The following is a 20522-nucleotide window of genomic DNA, read 5'->3' on the forward strand; positions in this document are numbered from 1 at the left end:
GATTTCCTCTCTTCCTCGATGTGAACAGGAACACTACCGGCAAAACAGTGTTGGCAATGCTATTGCAAACAGAGTGGGGAGATAAAAACTAAAATAAACAAAGAACTCCAGGTACTTGAGGACACAGCTAATTCTAGCACACCTGGGGCCTCCTTCCCTCTAGTGGGCTTTGCAGTTCTGTGAGTACTTTAAGGGACAAGTTATGTGTGACCCTACCCGGCACAGCACTGGCCAGTTGGTGGTCAGGGTGATCAGTGAGAGCTCTGTAAGATCAAGCTGAATCTCAAGGGGCAGGAGCTGGGATTTCAAGGATTGGCTGCTCCTTCCCTACGGGTACTCTTTTATTTACAGCTTTGTGGCAAGAAAAGTTTTATTTTATTAACACAGGCACTCTTTGCTTTGTAGCCTCCCACTTTATAAACATCTACGCATGTTACTATGCTCAGATGTTGCCTCTTTACACACCCCTCATGGCCACTAGCAGGCTACATCTGCTCAGCTAGACTAAGCACCTTGAGGGCAGGGATTAATTTGTATTCATCTTTGTCGCCCTTGGACTCTTCATTGACATTAATATGAAATAGGTTCAAATAAATGTTTGCTGAAAGAATAAATGGATGTTAATGAAACATGCTCTTGTAACGGTAGGAGTGAGCAAACTATAGCCCATGGACCAAATCTGGTCTGTGGCTTGTTTTTTCTTTCTTTTCTTTCTTTAAGTTTATTTATTTTTTTTGTAATCTCTACACCCAATGTGGGGCTCGAACTCACAACCCTGATATTAGGAGTCACGTGCTCTTCCAGCTGAGCCAGCCAGGCATCCCTGTGGCCTGTTTTTCTATGGTCCTCGAGCCATTTTTATTTTTATTTTTCAAGATTTTATTTTTTTAAGTAATCTCTACACCCAACGGGGGGCTTGAACTCATAACCCCAAGATCAAGAATCACATGCTCCAGGGGCGCCTGGGTGGCACAGCGGTTAAGCGTCTGCCTTCGGCTCAGGGCGTGATCCCGGCGTTACGGGATCGAGCCCCACATCAGGCTCTTCTGCTGTGAGCCTGCTTCTTCCTCTCCCACTCCCCCTGCTTGTGTTCCCTCTCTCGCTGGCTGTCTCTATCTCTGTTGAAAAATAAATAAAAAATCTTAAATAAAAAAAAAAAAAAAGAATCACATGCTCCGTAGACTGAACCAGCCAGACGGCCCCCAGTCTTCACATTTTTAAATGGCTGAAAGCAGTCAAAAGAAGAGTGGTATGTTGTAATCCAGAAAATTATAGGAACTTCAAATTTCAGCATCCATAAAGTTTTAGTGGAACGCATCCACACTCATTCATTTGCGTACTGTCTACACTTCGGTACAACCATCAGCAGAGTAGTTGCTACAAGAATTGTGGCCTCCAAAGATTAAAATATTTACTGATTGTAGGGATGCCTGGGTGGCTCAGTTGGTTGGGTGTCTGCCTTCGGCTTATGTCATGATCCTGGGGTCCTGGGATTGAGTCCTGCATCAGACTCCTTGCTTAGCAGGGATCCTGCTTCTCCCTCTGCCTCCCTCTCCCCCTGCTTGTGCTCTCTCTCTGACAAATAAATAAATTAAATGATTTAAATAAATAAATAAATAAATAAATATTTACTGATTGTTTACAGAAGAAGTCTGCCACCCTTGTTTCCTGGCTTTTTTTTGGGGGGGGTAGGGCTAATTGAGGTATGGCCTCTATAGTCATTTTTAAAAATTCAGTCTCCATTTATCTTAGTCACTTGGCCAAATAACACATGCAAGGGGAAGAAGCATTCGACGATTATATGGCAGTACACGATTTGTATATACACTAAGGGACACTAAATTTAAATACAGATTGGGGGCGCCTGGGTGGCTCAGTCTGTTGGGCGTCTGCCTTAAGCTCGGGTCGTGATCCCGGGGTCCTTGGATTGAACCCCACATCCTCATTGGGCTTACCGCTGGGTGGGGAGCCTGCTTCTCCCTCCCCCTCTGCTGCTCCCCCTGCTTGTGCTGTCAAAAAAATGAATAAAATCTTTAAAAAAAATTTAAATAGAGATTGAAATATTCACTGAGATCTGAATTATACAAATTAGACTCACTGATTAAAAAAAATACTTTCAGTATCCAGGATCATTATTAATTCTGCAAACATCTGATTTGACATTAATGTTTCAATATTTTTAAACTGACAAAAGCCCAAAACATTGCCTAGTAGTTATACCTCACTTAATAGAGGGGTTTAGAAAATCTTACTCTAAATACTGCATTGATGTATTTTGTATCAGAAATTAATGCTTTGATATATCAGAATATATCTTGTATCAGAAAATATGGAATAGTATATCAAAAAATATATGGTGCTTATAGAATTTTTCTAATAAATAATTTAAATTATCTTGGACTGAATTTTTTTTTAAGATTTTATTTTTCTTAGTCTCTGCATCCCATGTGCGGCTCGAACACACGACCCCGAGATCAAGAGTTGCGTGTTCTACCAACTGAGCCAGCCAGGTGCCCCTATTTACTCTGATTTTAAATGATAATGGTGTAAAAAACAATATCGTCATATTCAGCAGTAGTTATCTTGACGTGGGGGAGCTAAATATTTTTCTTCCTTCCTGTATTTTCCAATTTGTCTATATTTTGCATGTTATAATTACCAAAAGAGTTTTAAAATAGGGCATTATTTGACCAATTTAAAATTCCCTTAATCCTCATGAACAATTTGCTTCGCATTTACTTGCCTCCTCGCCTAGCCAGAGAGCTATCTGATGTGGAAGGAAGTAAACCTGAGGTTTGGCAGTCTGAAAATGAAAACCAAAAGCAAGGCACAAGAGCCAAGAATAAAATTAGAGGCGGTGCCAACTTTCCGCCCAAGAAAGTCTGCTCACTGTTCTTGGGGGAAAAAACACAAAGGCCTTTGAAATGGGGGGGGGCGTGGAGAGAAAAGGTTACGTGGTCAAAGTAATTAAATAAAACACTACTTAATTGCCCTGTGGAGCACCCTCTTGGGACTAAAGTGAGGGAATTATTTCAGCCACCTGCAAAGAAACATTACATACCTATATATTTTCCAAAGTCCCTACAGTAATATCAGACAGGAAATAGTTTCAGGTCATAATTTTACTTTTCAGAGCAAAACCTGATTATCGGATGCGTTTTTTAAAATTCTAGAAATAGGCAAAGTAGATTTTTTATTCGTCTTCCCCACCCTACCAACGTTGACCAAGAAGGAAAGTTATGAACCTTCTGAGATTTAACGTGTTCTAGAACTCCTTTTGCAAGGAGATGGAGAACCTAAGAAAGCAAGGGTGAGAAATGTTTGCAAAGCCAATTGATGACTGGCAGATATTTTTTATAAAGACAAATAGTTAACTCATCGTGAAGGAAAATGTGTAATCATTTATCAGCTGTTGGAACTGTTTAATAATAGCACCGTGTGACATTAATTGCTATTCCAAATACCATGTGGCATGGATGCAAAAAAGGTAAGCCGTCAAACAGAGCTGCATGTGCTGCGCGTCATGCCCAGTGGCGAACTGCTAACAGGTCACCAACCCGATTCCCTTCTTTCTGGGCACGCAGCTCTCTGATGGTTCCTTGACCCCTTTGTGCTTTTAGGTGACCACGGGACCGACTTCCGGCCAGGAGAACGTGGGCAGAAGTGATGTATGGCTCTTTCAGGCCTGACCCTTACAGCCCTCACGCCTGCCACGCTCCATTTCCCTTCTGCGGACTGACTGGAGAGGACTCCAAGGCCGAAGAGGTGACAAGACGCAAAGAACCGCGGCTGTTCAGAGGAGAGCCACCTGACCAAGGACACCCACACTGGACTGTGGCAGGACCAGGAATCTGTGCGTACACACCCGCACCTGTAGGCAGCCGTTCAGTGTGTGTGAGTGGCTGCATGCGCCCTGCCTCTGAGCACAGGACTGAAATCCCGTGACCAGTGGCTCTGAGGGGAGGGTAGTCTTTTTTTTTTTTTTAAAGATTTTCTTTATTTATTTGAGAGAAAGAGAGAGAGCACAAGCAGGGGGGAGAGGGAGAAGCAGGCTCCCCTCTGAGTGGGGAGCCCAACGAGGGGCTCAATCCCAGGACCGTGGGCTCATGACCTGAGCCCAAGGCAGACGCTTCACTGACTGAGCCCCCCCAGGCGCCCCAGGAAGGGTAATCTTGATGAAGGGGGTCTTTCAAATTCATACCAGGCTTCTCCCAACATTCAAACTATCACTGGTGGAAAAATTGTTTTCTTCATTATGTTTAACTCCAGACAGAGCTAGTCAATCTGCACTGCTAATTCCTCACTGGGGAAGAAATCCGGTGACACTCCGCTGTTTGGGATTAGCTCAGAAGCTTTAGCTCAGACTGAATCGGGTCATCTGCAGATAAAGTCAGAAAGATCATGCCCATGGGGCGCCTGGGTGGCTCAGATTGTGAAGCATCTACCTTCGGCTCAGGTCAGGATCTCCAGGCCTTGGGATCGAGCCCCAGGTCAGGCTCCCGGCTCAGTGGGGACGTCTGCTTCTCCCTCTCCTTCTGCCCCTCCCCCAGCCTGTGCTCTCTCTCCGTCTCGCGCTCTCTCTCTCTCAAATCAATCTTAACCCTAACAGAATCCTCAGACTATCTTTTCCCAAAACGTTATTTCTTTACAGCCCCAGGTCAAGAACAAATCTCTTAGGGCATTTTACAGAATGTCTTCTCATTAGGCAGGATGGATCTTCTCGAAGATCAGGGAAACTGACCTCAGAAATGTAACTCTTCTTATGGTTCCGACATGGCTGGCAGTTCTGTTCTGTGGGGATGAGGAGGGGCTGATCGGCATCTTCCGTACTGATGCCACAGAGACAACCAGCACTGAGTTTTGACCAATGAGGTTGGACCTGGTCAAATGATTTTTTTCCTTGACTACAAGTCATTAATATTAATCCAAACTGTTTGTGCTCTCAGTTCTGATCACTTGAATCTCGCCATACCAAAAAAAAAATTTAATGAAAGTCAAATCAGACAATAATGGCATGCCTCAGACCAAAATGACATTAAATGTTTTTTTATTGAACAAAAGGAGAGAAAACATGGAAGTTGAAATCACTGAGCAAAAGCAGCTTCCCAAGGAGGCTGCTGTACTTTGTGCTAAATACCCTATGAATTGAGAGTATACAGAACACATGTAATATGCGAGTTACCTCAACAGCAAAGGAGAAGGTGTGGATTACAGTTTCAGAAGGAAAAATTTGGTCAAGTGACAAATTTAGTTGCTCAAAATTTCTAGCCCTTATCCACCTAAATTCAGTAGGATTCTCCATGTGTGCATTCAGTATGTGCCTACTGAATCCCCATTTTAATGGAAGCTGCTTTTTCGTAGAAATTTAAAAAGATCTTTCACGTTTATTTGATATGCCATTCAATTTTTAAAATTTTGTATTTGTTACATGTAGGTGTGTGTATGTATTTATACACACTTTAGAGACCCCAAACCCTTGTTTCTAAGTAGAGGGGTCATGCTGTTTTTTTTTAAAATTAATATTGGTGAATTTCAGTTATTATTTCTCCTGTATGTCTAAGAAACTTCCTATGTTTTCAGTGCGCCCACACAGACAGGCGGGCTGACAGGTGCGTCAAAAATACTTCATGACAAGAGGGAGGTAGCTCATGCGGGTTGGCAACCTTTTGTCTGTTGTTTCCTGTCGGAGCAAGCTGCCTCCCTTTGACATCTCACAGTCAAAGATGAAAGAAAAACTTTTTACTTTGAAGCCTAGTTAGCACAGTTGTACATTTACTATAATCCACCTTCGGGCTGGTTTATTGGGCTTTCTAATGTAAGATGACAAATACCTTATACCCAATGCACAGCATCAAAAAGTACTGAAGAAACATTTTATAGACAATATCTTGTGGGGTTTTTTTTTGGTTTTTTGTTTTTTGTGGGTTTTTTTTTTTTCATATGTTAAACATCGGCTTCACTGGGATACATTTCCAGAATGGTTTGTTACCACTTTATAAACACTCTAAGCCAAACAAACAGCACAAATAACATCAATGTTGTCTTTTTTTTCCCAATATCTGTATCAGTTACTGGAGGCTAATCCTAACACACACTACTAAAGGGGGCGCGAAAGAAGAGAGTTCAGGACGCGCTGCACAGATAGGATTACAGCATCTCAGTTGTAGGGGATGATCTTAAGGTGCAGAAAGGGGGGACTCTCTAGAAGGTGACGGTGTGGTTTCTTCGGGCGGGAAAACCGTGAGTGTACAAGCTCGGATGCCACCGAGGGACTCTGGGAGATCGAACACCTTATGCCACTCATCTTTATCGGGGTCATATTTCTGCACTATCTCCACCATACAGCGATTATTCCAGGAATACCCACCGACCACGTAGATCTTATTTTCAAAGACTGCAACCCCAACATCACTCTGCCCCCTTAACATGGCAGCAATTGGGGTCCACTGGTCAAGGATGGGTGAGTAGTATTCACAGCTCAGGACATCATCATAATCACTTGTGCCCCGGAAGTGATTGCCGCCGATGACGTACAGCCTCTCTCCCACGGTACACATGCAGTGCAGGCCTCGGACGGTGGTCATTGGCGCCTTCTGGATCCATTTGTCAGTATCAGGGTCAAAGCACATGAGCTCCTTTTGGAAAGTGTCATGAGTGATTCCTCCTAAGGAATGAACACAGGCATGAGGGTAGACAGATTATTTTAAAGATGCAGAAGTAAATAAAAGGCTCTCCATCCTAGATCATCGACCTTTAGCCACCTGTTATGACGTCTGACGGCTTATCGGCGGTGTTATAAATGTCTGCCCTCCAGAAGTACTTTCTCTGGGATTAAAAATCCAGAGAGTAACATTTTCAGCTTCTCAAAGAACAAAAAACCTAGCTTATGTTATCGCAAGGACTTTCTCAAGCAGAGACCCGTGGAATTTAAGAGGCTTTGCTAAGTGAAAATAGATTTGGGCCACTTTTTGAGTTGGGTTTGCAGTAAATCTCACGTACAGATCATCATGCAGTCCTTTTTTTTTTTTTAAGATTGTACTTATTTGTCGGGGGGGGCAAGTAGGGGGAGCGGCAGGCAGAGGGAGAAGCAGGCTCGCCACTGAGCAGGGAGCTCGATGAGGGACTCGATCCCAGGACCCTGGGATCATGACCCAAGCCAGAGGCAGACGCTCAACCAACCGAGCCACCCAGGCGTCCCAGCATCACTCACTCCTCCTGCTTTGTGGCAGGCACTCCCTGGCATCTGAGCGCTGGGCTCGGGCATTTTAATTCCAGTTGCGCATTTCCGCACTTAACACGTACGTAAGAATCTCTACTCTCGTTATCTCATTAGCATTGGGACTATGAAGTCCAATAAATCAAAATGCTTTGAAAAGCTGACAACATTATGCAAATGGCCAAGCATATAAGAATATTCAGCATTGTTTGTTTTCGTAGAGTTTCTGTTGGGTGGGTGCAGGAAGGTAATGTCATCTGCTGGCAACACAGACACCTAAAGACTCCGAAAGCTGAATACATGTGGAATCTTGTATGCGCCGCCGTTTGTCATTGATCCACCGAGTCTGTATCATCCACAGAGTGTATTCTGAGATCACATAGAAATCAGTCTCTACAAGGAAAGTATCACACTCTCTGTTCTGCAGATTAGCGAGAGAACTAACGAAATTTTCAGCCGTGCCAATCAGAGCGCTACTATCTGGTGGCAATTACTGTTTCCTCTCTGCTTTTTACTTTTTTTTTTTCCCCTGTACTCTATAGAATTCTCAGGAAGCAAAACAGTGTTTTTTGGTTGGAGATTCAGCTCTGGTCCTATTCTGTTCTTGACCAGGGAGGTCGTTTATGAAATACACGTTAGCTATGCCAAGGTGCCACGAGAACAATTTCATGTCATTTTTTTCCCCCAGAGGATATGGGGCTCTCATTATAATGGCATAGCATCTCTACACACACAGAATGGGTAGAGGGTGTAAATCATTGATTAGTGGAGCATATGACTTCCTGGATGGCTCTTTCAATATAAGACATCCCGTAGTTGCTCATAAATTTAACACCCCAAGCCTGTCAATCATACACTCCAGGCCTTTCGCTGATCCCTCTTGATTACAGATTTCATAAGGCAGCGGCCCAGACCACCAACATCACCTTAATGCCTCTGTTCTCTAATAATGTAACTGCTGGCCTGGTGCCAGTGGGCTCTCAGAAGGGGGAGAATGTGTCAAAAGGAGACCACATCAGGGCCAAATGAGAAGAAGCTGCCTAACAAAGGAAAATGTCCGTATCGGAGGTGAAGAGTACATTGAAACGGGCCTCCTTCCTACACTGGACGGAAGGATGATTTCAACAACAGTTTGGGAATGAAAGTTGTTACTGGAACAAATGGTAGCTGTTTTAGAATCTGTTATCAGAAAAATACACACCCATGAGGCCAATATATATATATAGGTAATCAGCACAGAATGTTTCATGCAAGCACACCACAGCTGAGTCCCCTGATAATGCTGAGGAAAAGGGAAACACCTCTTACCGGCTGCACTAAACGACAGCGTGTGTGTATCAGGAGCAAGCTTAGGCGCAGCAGAGTTTCTGTATTAAATAATGATACATTTCCTCATAGACTTGAGCTAAATGTAAGCTCAAAATGAATTAAGTGTCGCTACAGGGACTATGAATGGGGGTTGTTGAAGTACAGGGTTTATTAGAGCACAGAGTATGGGGACTGAAAGGCAAGTTGGAGAAGCTGAAGGCTTTCCAGTTCCTTCCAAGTTATGTATTCACAGCACAACTGGTTTGCTGGTAGTTTTATGAACTTCTAGAATACCAAAGGCATCTATACGCAAATGCACACATACAATATATCTTCTAAAATCACCACAAATTATATTTTGATGATCCTTTCTTCTGGATTATTTTTCTAGTACTGTATGGAAAGATGGCGCCATAAGTTAAAAGTGTATGTATTATATTAATTGCATCTGCATTATAATTGTTTACCTGAAATATACATGACTCCTCCATACACAGTCCCAGCATGGCCATAGTGGGGTTCACTCATTTTGGCAACATAGGTCCACTCATTTGTTCTTGGATTGTAACACTCCACTGTGGCTGTTGTTTAAGGAGAGAAAAAAAAAACAACAACAACAGACAAAATAATTTATAATTTCAAATTTAGCAATGAGTTATTTTTCCCTTTAGGTAGAATAGTAATATTTAAACAACCGAACCATACCTATAACAGATATGAGATACTCTTTGGGGGTCTCTTTTTTTACACATCGAGATTATATTACTAAGATGAACCATTAATACATTTTACATTAGACTAGAGACTTATGTAATAATCTGACACATTTCTGTCACTGCAGAAATTGCCGGGATTTCTTTTCATCTAGTATCTTGTTACATCTTTGTAATTTGACATTTCTCCCATTTCCTGGCTCTAAATATGTGGGAAGATGAGGGAGCCTGGGTGGCTCAGTCGGTTAAGTGTCTGCCTTCGGCTCAGGTCATGGTCCCAGGGCCCTGAGATTGAGTCCTGCATCGGGCTCCCTGCTCAGCGGGGAGTCTGCTTCTCCATCTATCCCTCTCCCCCACACCCCAGCTCATGCTCTCTCTCTTGCAAAAATAAACAAAATCTTTAAAAGAGATAAATATATGGGAAGATGAAAAAATCATAAGGAAGAAGAGAAGTCAGTTCTAGGCCTCCCATGCTGATCCACCATCTAGGAAACAAAGGGTAATAGATAGGACGGAAATCTGAGGTTGAGAATGAACCTATGAGTGTACGCGCAATGCCTGGCGTGTGTGCTGGCTGCATCTTGCTTTATTTCACATCCAGACTACGCACTAGACATTGGCAAGAATTTTTCTACATTTATACATTAAAGCCAATAGTGTGGACATATCCACTATCACTGTAGCCAGTCACACTCCTACTGGGAGATGACTGGCAGCACGATATGAAGTGAAGATTTTTATTAGGGGCGCTTCCTTTCAGTAATAAATTTATCATCTTTACCATAAAGTATTTTGGAGAAGTGACCTCAACCTATTTAAATATCACTGTTATAACCTCAAGAATAGAACAATGACAGATAGAAAACTTTATTCTCTTCAAAAGGCAGAAAGAAATAGGGCTGTTCCAAGTACTCTGGTCAAAAACACAAGGTCTGGGGGCGCCTGGCCAGCTCAGTCAAAAGAGCACGTGAGTCTTTATCTTGGGGTCGTGAGTTTGAGCCCCACGTGGAGTGTAGAGATTACTTAAATAAAACTTTAAAAAAGAAACAAACAAAACCCCACACAAATTCTAGGTAGACTTGACAAGTTTGCACTATTTACTACAGATGCTGTTAGCTAGCAACCCGATTTCTTGTCTCCCCAACCCTGCTTTTTTCTTAGGAACGGAACCACAACACCATACACGGGAGCATGGTGCTAAACTCAACATTCAAATTAGCGGGTTCCCTTGAACCTGAGCTGACCATATGATACAGTTCTAGGCAATGGAAGGGAAGCATTCTACCGAGTGCCATTCCATCAAGCTGCTGGAATACCTAACTGATGAACCATCCCTTGAACAAGATTTCCTATTTAAAAAAAAATAAAATAACGTGAGAACAGGCAAAACTAGAGAAAAAATGAGAGATGCATTTTCTACTCTATTCAATAATTTCATTTCTTCATCAGATTGACTCCGTGCGGTATTTATTTCTTGCCTAACGACTCCTACATGGTACCACTTCTCATACCCCTTTACTGATTGCCTTTTGCAGTGACTTGAGCTTTACATTTTCAGGCTTATTTCCAAGGCTTGTCTTGTTCTCATTTTGATCTATTCTCTTGTTAGTTTCGTTCATTGCTTTAGGCCTGGACCCTAACCAACTCTATTGCCACAATTCATGACAAGCTCAAACTGATTACCCCGATACTGGTTTTGGCTATTTGTAGTCACTGGACATCTTCTCTCGTGCTCATTTCCATTTGCCTTTAGCACGACTTTCACTTAATTGACAAGCACAATCCTGCTGAACGTACATTATGATCTCTCTCTCCACTTACAGAGGATCTAGTATATTGATTGGTACTTGGCAATAGCAAGGTAATTAATGGTAGGGTTTTAGCTGATAAAAAAAAAGCAGTCTAATCACACATCCTATCAGTGAAAGGGTTTTAAAAGACTTCCAGAGATCATCTTTTCCACGTATTTGATGGCAAAGACGCGTTTTACTACAGTTCTGTGCTTTCCTTAATGAAAAATTCTGCCTTGAACTTTGAAATTTCTAGAGTGTCACAGTCTCTCCTTATGTCTAATTCAGTTTGTTCCGATGGAGTTTCCATTAGTTTCTTCCTATTCTTTTCGGAGTGGAGCTATAGCACTTGAATAGCTATTCACTCTTCATGATTATTAAAATTTTCCCATGTAGAAAGAACGCTGTTCTTCTGTCAGTGAATTAATTGCAAATTTCTCCCTAATACGGGTTAGAAGAATCCACCTACTTTCTCATACAGGAGTAACCTAAGTGTAAGACAGCTATTAACCACCAGTAATATAATAACTATGTAATAGTCATCATCCCTCAAAACTTTTCTTCTTCGAGCTAAACAATCCATATCCTTTAGCTTTTCCTATCATTTAGTATCTACTGTCAACCTCTAGACTGTCTCCATGAAGAACTGTTGTTCTTAGTAAAATCAAGAGTATTTCATTTTAAAATAGAATACATCCAATAAAAGTGTACACACACACGTGTCCTTATTTTCCATCTTCACAAGGCAGTGGGATAGAGGATCACGCCGACAACCCTGATGGGGGAGGGGGCAAGGGATGATGCGAGGGACAAAACAGTGGTTCCGTAGTCTACGAGAGGTGGGGATGGGAATGAACAAACTAGGGAAGTCTAGAATAGGGTCAGGCAAATTATAGCCCAACAGCCAAATCCAGCATGCTGCCTGTTTTTTGTATGCCCCACGAGATAAAAATATGAGTGGCTTTTACCATTTTCAAAGAGTCGGGGGAAAAAATCAAAGGAAAAATGGTTTGGGACGTATGCAAATCATACGGAATTCGAATGCTGGTGTTCCTATAGAGAGCTTTATTGGAACACAGCCTCGCCCATTTGTTTATAAATTGTCTGTGGTTCTTCTGCTGTGACAAGATCCTGTGGCCTGCGAAGCGGAAAATACTGACTTTCTGGCCCTCAACACAACTTCGCTGACGCTTATTGTAGAGAATCATCTTCCGTAACCTGGTTGCCTGCAATTTAAATTAGAGACCCTCTCCAATGTAAGAATTGCATGTAGGGTGCTTACTTCACATAAATCATGAAAGATTCCTATTTTCTCAGGTGATTCTACTGGAGTCCAGAATTGGTCCCCAGGGATGATGTGGAACTTACTCGTTCTTTTCGAGAGTAGGAAAGGGAGGAACCCTGAATCACCACAGAGGGGCTATGATCTCTAGAATCTTAAGAGTGCCCGCTGGTGCTGTGTTGCTTAATGAAGAAAACCGCAAATCCATGGAGGGATATGGAGGCATTTTGATAAACTTCGGTAATTTTATTGCACATTTATTTGAAAAAAATCTAACACGTTTTCTATAAGTTATTTCATTATTTGAAAGCTTGACTTATTAATATTTAACAGAAATGAAAGGTATCTGAGCTGTCATATTTCTCTTCAATATAGCAAACCTCAATGGAAGATCGATTTCTTCAATGACATAAGCTTGAAAGATGCCAGAAATAACTGACTTCTCTTTCACTTAAGTGACAGCTACTCTAAGCTTCATGTAGTTTCCAGTTGTACCCGGTGTCAAAGGAAAGCAGTATTTCTCAGGAATTATATTCCAGCAATTTACCAGGCTCATGTGCACATTAGTAGCATCTTTTTGATGTATTATGGGCTTAGGTCCATCCATACACACTCCATGAAGGGATTTTAAAAAGCCAAGTGCACTAAGATGATCGAAAATGTCTTGCAAATGCTGCCACTGTTTTCATAATTACATCTAGGAAATGGTCACTGCGTATACGAAGAATAAATAATATACTGGTACTAATGAACCTAACTAAATTGTTGTTTTTTTTTTAAGAAAAGATTTTACTTTTAAGTAGTCTCTACACCCAACATGGAGCTTGAACTTATAACCCTGAGATCAAGAGTCACATCCTCTACTGACTGAGCCAGCCAGGGACCCCAAACCTATTAAATTGTTAAGTGATTTTCCCATCGATCCCCGCTTGCCTGCCACCCACTTCTACCCCCTTCTCTATTTACACAGGCATGTTAATATGGCAGTGTAATCAGTTAAGATGGGAATGTGAAGTTACTATAACAGATGTTCCTGTGTGTGTGTAGAGGGTGTTCCCATAAAAAAACGTTTATGGACCCGGAGAAATGTTAAAAACCCAGCCTCTGGCTGGAACGTTCAGGAATATAAGCAAGAGTCTCTTTAGGACCGAAATCTGCTATTGTGCAAAAACCATGGGTCCGAGAAAACTGGAAAGGTCAAGTGACACATATATAAAGAGAAACACTATTAATAAAGAGAATTCAGAAGAAGTCAATAATACAGAATGTGACAAGATAAAACAGTCTACTTCTTACTCCCCTGTGGGTCTAAAATAGGAGAAACTCAAAGGAGGCGGGGTGGCCTGAAGGTTCTCGTGCAATTAAGATCCAAGATTTCAGTGTACTTTAGCAAATCAACCGATTTTCTAAAAAAAAAAAAAAACCCTTTCAATATATTTTAACTTCAAATCTTTGCTACAGACTGGCTTTGCTGGGTATGCCAATTTTAAGGCAAAGAGTCATTTTCTACAAAAGCGTACTTACTTATAGATTATACGAGGTAATTTCAAAGGGAAAAGTGTCATCGGCCTTTAAATGGAATTAGAGTTGTTTCTTGGTATTGAGGTTTGTGTCTATATTACCACCATCCATGTATTTGTGAAACATGCAGTTTACAAATTTAGATAAAAATGGGCCGCTATTTACCATCTAGAGGGGTAATCATTTTTCAGAATATTCAAGTCATTATCCTCAGACTTAAACTCTGGGAGATTGTGATTTTAAAACCTAAATATAATCAAATAGTTATTATGTATTAGGAATAGCTCGTGAAGGTATGCTCCTCTTGTTTCTTTCTACTTTCAAACCGAAACACAGAAGACTGTCTTTAGTAGGAGATGCAGGGTGTGATTTCAGAAGGGTTACAAGCAAGGGAGGCGGCCACTTGCCCAACGGGGAAGTTTACTTCTTGATCCCAAATGAGCATAACATGGCAAGAGCTCAGCAAAAGAGAGCCTCTAGCTTCTCGGTTTTATGTAATGACTCTCCTTGGCCTGAAGATGATAACGTCTCAGAAGAATAAGGCCTCTAGTTAATAGGAGGAATGATATATTGAAAACTGCATATTAACAGGGGTGATAACATCAAGAAGCAAGCACTGACTGAAAAATCGGAGCTATTTCCCTTGAGGAAAGAAGTTCCGAAATGACCACTGACTGCCAGGACTGATGACCTATAATTTGTAAACTTGTAAAGATGATCTTGTATCAGTGGTTTTACCAAGAAAGCGCCAAATCACTAGTTGCAGCTTTTGAGTATTTCCAGACACCCTCAATTTAAAATAGTATCACAGCATGAAAATGTGTGTGGGTTGAGTGAGGAGACCTGAAATGACAATTCTACACTAAGGGTACCAATGCCTCAAATGTTTTTGAAAGTCTGATTATTAAAATATATTGGGAAATCTCTGTGGTTCATGATAATGACACCGAGTCCGACCATTTGGAAAGCCCGGTCTTAGAAAAAAAAAATCACTGTGACAACAGAGGCAAAGAAAAACTGTAGGTAGGAAAGATCAGTAACATTAAGACATCACTAACGAGAAAGGGCTTGATCAGCTGGAGAGTGTAAAAGCTGAGAGCAGTTGGTTTTGCCTCCAATAAATAGCTTATTCTTAAATCCATTAAGCTACCAAGAAAAAGATGCCAATAATTACTCCGAATTTATCCAGAGCCAAGGCCAATATTCCCCACTTTCCCAGCCTGGAATACTGGTCAACTACAAAGACTCTATTCATCTCAGAATAAAAGAGGGGTGAAAAAAGAGACCAAATAATGTAATGCATGACAGAAAAATGTGGTCTTCCTGATTTCTTTTTGGACAGCTATCTTACTCCAATTTCACCTAAAATAACAAAATTAGTGTTCATTTACACAGCCAAAGTACTCCTCTATGTTAACTGTACTTGTGACCAATCTTCGATTAGGGAGACAAAAAAGTGGCCATCTAATAAAGCTTATGAGAGCAGTTTACAGTGAAGAAAACTGTGTGGCATTTCACTAAGAATGAATGATTTTTTAAAAGATTTTATTTATTTATTTGAGAGAGAGAGCAAGAATGCATGAGTGGGGGAAGGGAAAAACATAGGGAGAGGGATAAGCCGACTCCGTGTTGAGCAGGAAGCCTGATGCAGGAGTCGATCTCGTGACCCTGAGATCATGACCTGAGCTGAAATCAAGAGTTGGGACGCTTAGCTGACTGAGCCACCCAGGTGCCCCAAGAGAGAATGATTTTTAAAACTAATATTCACAGATCACATTACTCACAGTAAATACATTTTGGATAATATTGAACTTTGTACATTTAATTGACAAAGAAAACTATCTTACTATGTGATCTAGGGTCTAGGATAGGGTAAAAGATCATGTAAAAGAAGAAACGATAACAGTCAGTCCTCTGTAAGGAAGGATTTTAACCTGTACAGTAAAATGTTATGTGGGTGTTTAAAAATGGAAAATAAGGAAACATGCCAAACTTCTGTCTGAGATCCTATTAGAATTGAAATTAGCAGAATATACTTTGTAGTTACACTGTCAAGATGAAAACCATATATACTGCCAAATAAAATATTCTGCAACATACTGATATATTCCTAAAATATAATTTGTACTCTGGCCAACAATATAAATCTGGATTAGGCATACAGATTGTCTCTGATATTTCCTAAGAAAAACAGTTTAAATGAAACCCTAGCTACATTTTTGTCTTTAATTTTACAGAACTGCTTATTTTATGATTTAATGAAAATTTGGGGGTAAAGAAATTAGTCTCTATGCTTAACGTAAATGCACACACTTACGCAGTTCGCCAGCTGCATTTCGCCCACCGACTGCATACAGATATCCTTTGAGGGCACTTAGGTGGAAGAAGGTGCGCTTTTCGTTTAAAGACGCAACCTGCATCCATTTGTTGTAGCGAGGATCAAATCTGAAGACTGTATCGACGGCCGTTTTCCCTTTTGTGTCATAATTACTCTGTCCACCGACGACGTAGAGGAAATTTCCAATGACAGCAATGCCATGTTGGTATCTTGGGGCATCCATGGGGGCTAATGATTTCCATTCATGGGCCTTTTCATCATACATGCGCAATTCCTTGCTGACAACCAGCTGCTGCCTCAGAACTCCTCCTAGTGTGACCAAGTGAGTGGTGTCAGACCGAATGGCAGTCCTGTCTGACTGCATCACTGGCTGCATATACGGCATCATTTGGTAATTGCTGGCTTCCAAAAGGAGATTCACACAGGTATTGTCAGTTCTCATGAAATCCACGGTTTGCACGTAATTAATGAGCTCCTGCGGTGTCATCAGCGGAAATCGTATGTTCTTCATTAATTTTGCAGCAAAGTCCATCCGAGGCTCTTCTAGGCGTAGCCAGCGACAGGTAGCCTTAAAGAGCTCAAGTTCAGTGCAATGCTTAAGGCTATTACTGGAAAGCACAAAGGCAAGACGCTCGAAAGGGAGTTTCAAGAACTCCCCCGTGCTCAGCAATGCAGGAAAATTCTTCAAGACAAAACTGTTGATGTATTTATCCACTTCTGTCAGATTGTAGGTGTTGGCAATCCGACCAACTTCGACACAATTGTCCAAAGTGACCTATTAGCCAATAAAAAAAAATTAAAATGCTACCAATTTCATGACACTCACATCTGGATAACATAAATACCTGTTCTAGAAGAAGAGTAAACTAAGCTTTTTACTGTCCATATAGATGCAAATTCAAATTCGTATCTAAATACATCAATAATCTAAAGAGAGTTCACAAACCACCTTTACCTAACCCAAGAGAAAGGTGACTAAAAGAAAATTATCTACATCACATCAACAAGAGAAAGGATAAAAACTCTATGATCATTTCAATAGATGTAAAAAAAAAGCGTCTGACAAAGTACAATATCCATTCATGATAAAAACCCTCAACAAAGTACGTTTAGAGGGAACACACCTCAAACCCAATAAAGGCCATATACGAAAAACCCACAACTAACATCACACCCAATGGGGAAAAACTGAGAGCTTCTCCCCTGAGATGAAGAACAAGACAAGGATGTCTACTCTCACCACTTTATCCAACATAGTACTGGAAGTCCTAGCCACAGCAATCAGACAAGAAAAAGAAACAAAAGGCATCCAAATTGGCAAAGAAGAAGAAAAACTGTCAATATTTGCAGATGATGTGATATTATATATAGAAAACCCTAAAGACTCCACCAAAAAACTACTAGAACTGATAAATGAATTCAGTAAGGTCGCAGGATACAAAATCGATACACAGAGACCCATTGCATTTCTATATACTAAAAATGAAGTAGCAAAATGAGAAATTAAGAAAACAATCCCATTTACAATTACACCGAAAATAATAAAAGACCTAATAAACTTAACCAAGGAGGTAAAAGCCCTGTACTCTGAAAACTATAAAACACCGATGACAAAAAATTGAAGATGACACAAATGGAAAAATATTCCATGTTCATGGATTGCAAGAATAAATATTGTTAAAAAGGCCATACTACTCAAAGCAATCTACACATTTAATGCAATTTTCACAGCATTTTTCACAGAACTAGAACAAACAATCCTAAAATTTGTATGGAACCACAAAAGACCCTGAAGAGCCAAGGCAATCTTGAAAAAGAAAAACAAAGCTGGAGGTATCACAATTCTGGACTTCACATTATATTACAAAGCTCTAGTAATCAACATAGTACGGCACTAGCACAAAAGCATACAAGCATACCCGGATCAATAGAGCAGAACAGGAAACCCAGAAATAAACCCATGATTATACAGTCTATTAATCTTTGACAAAGGAGCAAGAACATGCAATGGGAAAATGACAGTCTCTTCAACAAATGGTGTTGGGCAAACTGGACAGGTACATGCAGAAGAATGAAACTGGACCCCTTACACACACCATACACAAAAGTAAACCCAAAATGGATTAAGGCCTAAAAGTGAGACCTGAAACTATATAAATCCTAGAAGAGAACACAGGAGGTAATTTCTCTGACATCAGCTGTAGCAACATTTTTCTAGATGTATCTCCCGAGGCAAGGGAAAGCACAAGCAAAAATAAACTATTGGGACTATGTCAAAATAAAAACTTCTGCACAGCAAAGGAAATGGTAATATGATCCAGTAATTGCACTACTGGGTATTTACCCAAGGAATATGAAAACACTAACTTGAAAGGATATTCGCATCCCTATGTTTATTGCAGCATTATTTACAATAGCCAAATTATGGAGGCAGCCCAAGTGTCCATCCGTAGATGAATGGATAAAGAAGATGTGGTAAACGCACGCACACACACACACACACACACACACACACACACACACTGGAATATTATTCAGCCATAAAAATGAATGAAATCTTGCATTTGCAACACATGGATGGATCTAAAGAGTGTAATGGCAAGTGAAATAAGTCAGAGAAAGACAAATACCATAGGATTTCACTCATATGTAGAATTTAAGAAACAAAACAAATGAACAAAGGAAAAAAGAGACAAAACAAAAAACAGATTCTTAACTACAGAGAACAAACAGATGGTTACCAGAGGGGGGGTTGGTTGGGGGGGATGGGTGAAACAGGTGATGGGGATTAATAGTATACTTATCTTGATGAGCACTGAGTAATGTACAGAATTGCTGAACCACTATATTGCACACCTGAAACTAATAATACTGTTTGTCAACTATATTGGAATTAAAATAAAAAAAGTGGCCAATAAATATTTATTGAATATTGAAAAAATTTTTTAAAAAGTACCAAAATCAGTAGAAGTTACCCTAAGAAACAACGTTATGACTTGATTATGGCCAAAATAATTCCTTTTCTCTTCTTGAAAATGTGTGTTTCCAGGGCGCCTGGGTGGCACAGCGGTTAAGTGTCTGCCTTCAGCTCAGGGCGTGATCCTGGCGTTATGGGATCGAGCCCCACATCAGGCTCCTCCACTATGAGCCTGCTTCTTCCTCTCCCACTCCCCCTGCTTGTGTTCCCTCTCTCGCTGGCTGTCTCTATCTCTGTCGAATAAATAAATAAAATCTTTTAAAAAATTAAAAAAAAATGTGTGTTTCCTCCTCAAAAAAACACTAAATGAAATTCTGGCTAAATGGAAATTTTGGAAAAATAGAGGTTTATTCTATTATGGTTCACCTTAATCCACTTCTCAGTCATGATTCTTAGAAGTTACATTGCTAGCAGATCCACAAACAGAAACTCTCGAATACGGGATCTCTAGATTTCTCTTTCATGTAAACAGTCATGGTTCATTACTGTGATTCACTTTGATTCCTTCAAAGTTATTGTTTCTAATGAAGGTAACTTAATAAGGCAATTATTCCTAGGGTGAAGTTATTTTCACATTATTTATGTTAAAACACAAGGAAAGGAATCACTTCTGTGAGGACTGGAATAGGTGTATCTCCATCAAATTTACTCATGACATAGTTAATTTCTGGTGTCTATGGTGATGGCTTGGCCATTCTCTTATTCCCAGCATACTCTAGCTCTGCCTGGAGTCAAAATGAGCCTAGAAGTCTCCCCTGCACAGATGACAATGTAGCAAAAACAGAAAATAGGAAAAGGAGACAAGTGATGGAGTGGCCCGTCTTCAGCAAGAGCTCTTTCTGATGCTTTCATAACTGGTCAAAAGTGAAAACAGGAAAATCGTATCAGCAAATATTATGCAAGGAATAAATCACTGAAACAAGCCTACCATAGAAATACCTATGTGTGTATACAAATACACAAGCAAGTCACAAAGGACTCAAATGTTTTCTCTTACTTTTCTCAGTGTGTGTTCACATATGTCACATAAAGTTCACTAACGCAACTGCGTTGTTAACAGATTAGCTGCTGACGAAGAGAAAATCGGCTAATCCTTGCATTATTCGTTTATTTAAAAGCTGAAATGAGACTAAAATAATTACTCCTCTGCATAAAATATTAGCCCAGTTAAGACATATCATCACTGAAAGCTCTAAGGTTAAGACACACACAAGGCTATTTTCATAGATTGATTACTCAGGAAGAATTTGAACAATTTTAAGCAGCTGATTTGCTTTACGGGAATTGCCAAAAAATTTTAATTGCTTATTATTCTTAATAGCTATATATTTAAAAAAATGCTAAAACAGAACGGCAACACAAAAGACATAGGAAAAG

At 40.4% G+C, this 20522-nt stretch overlaps 1 protein-coding gene across 13 annotated transcripts in view; it reads right to left on the minus strand.

Moving 5' to 3' along the window:
* Nucleotides 1-5030: 5030 nt before the first annotated feature.
* KLHL13 (kelch like family member 13) overlaps nucleotides 5031-20522 on the minus strand; it is a 260054-nt gene continuing 244562 nt past the window's right edge. For all 13 annotated transcript variants that reach the window (XM_034648762.1, XM_034648768.1, XM_011220821.3 and 10 more), the window contains 3 exons: nucleotides 16148-16943; nucleotides 8992-9105; nucleotides 5031-6664 (listed from right to left, as the gene is read on the minus strand). In XM_034648762.1, the coding sequence (XP_034504653.1) occupies nucleotides 6177-6664; nucleotides 8992-9105; nucleotides 16148-16943 (1398 nt within the window). In that variant the 3' untranslated portion in view covers nucleotides 5031-6176. The remainder of the gene's footprint in view (nucleotides 6665-8991; nucleotides 9106-16147; nucleotides 16944-20522) is intronic.

Source organism: Ailuropoda melanoleuca, chromosome X (assembly GCF_002007445.2).
Source record: "Ailuropoda melanoleuca isolate Jingjing chromosome X, ASM200744v2, whole genome shotgun sequence".
In the NCBI taxonomy this organism is placed as follows: Eukaryota; Metazoa; Chordata; class Mammalia; order Carnivora; family Ursidae; genus Ailuropoda; species Ailuropoda melanoleuca.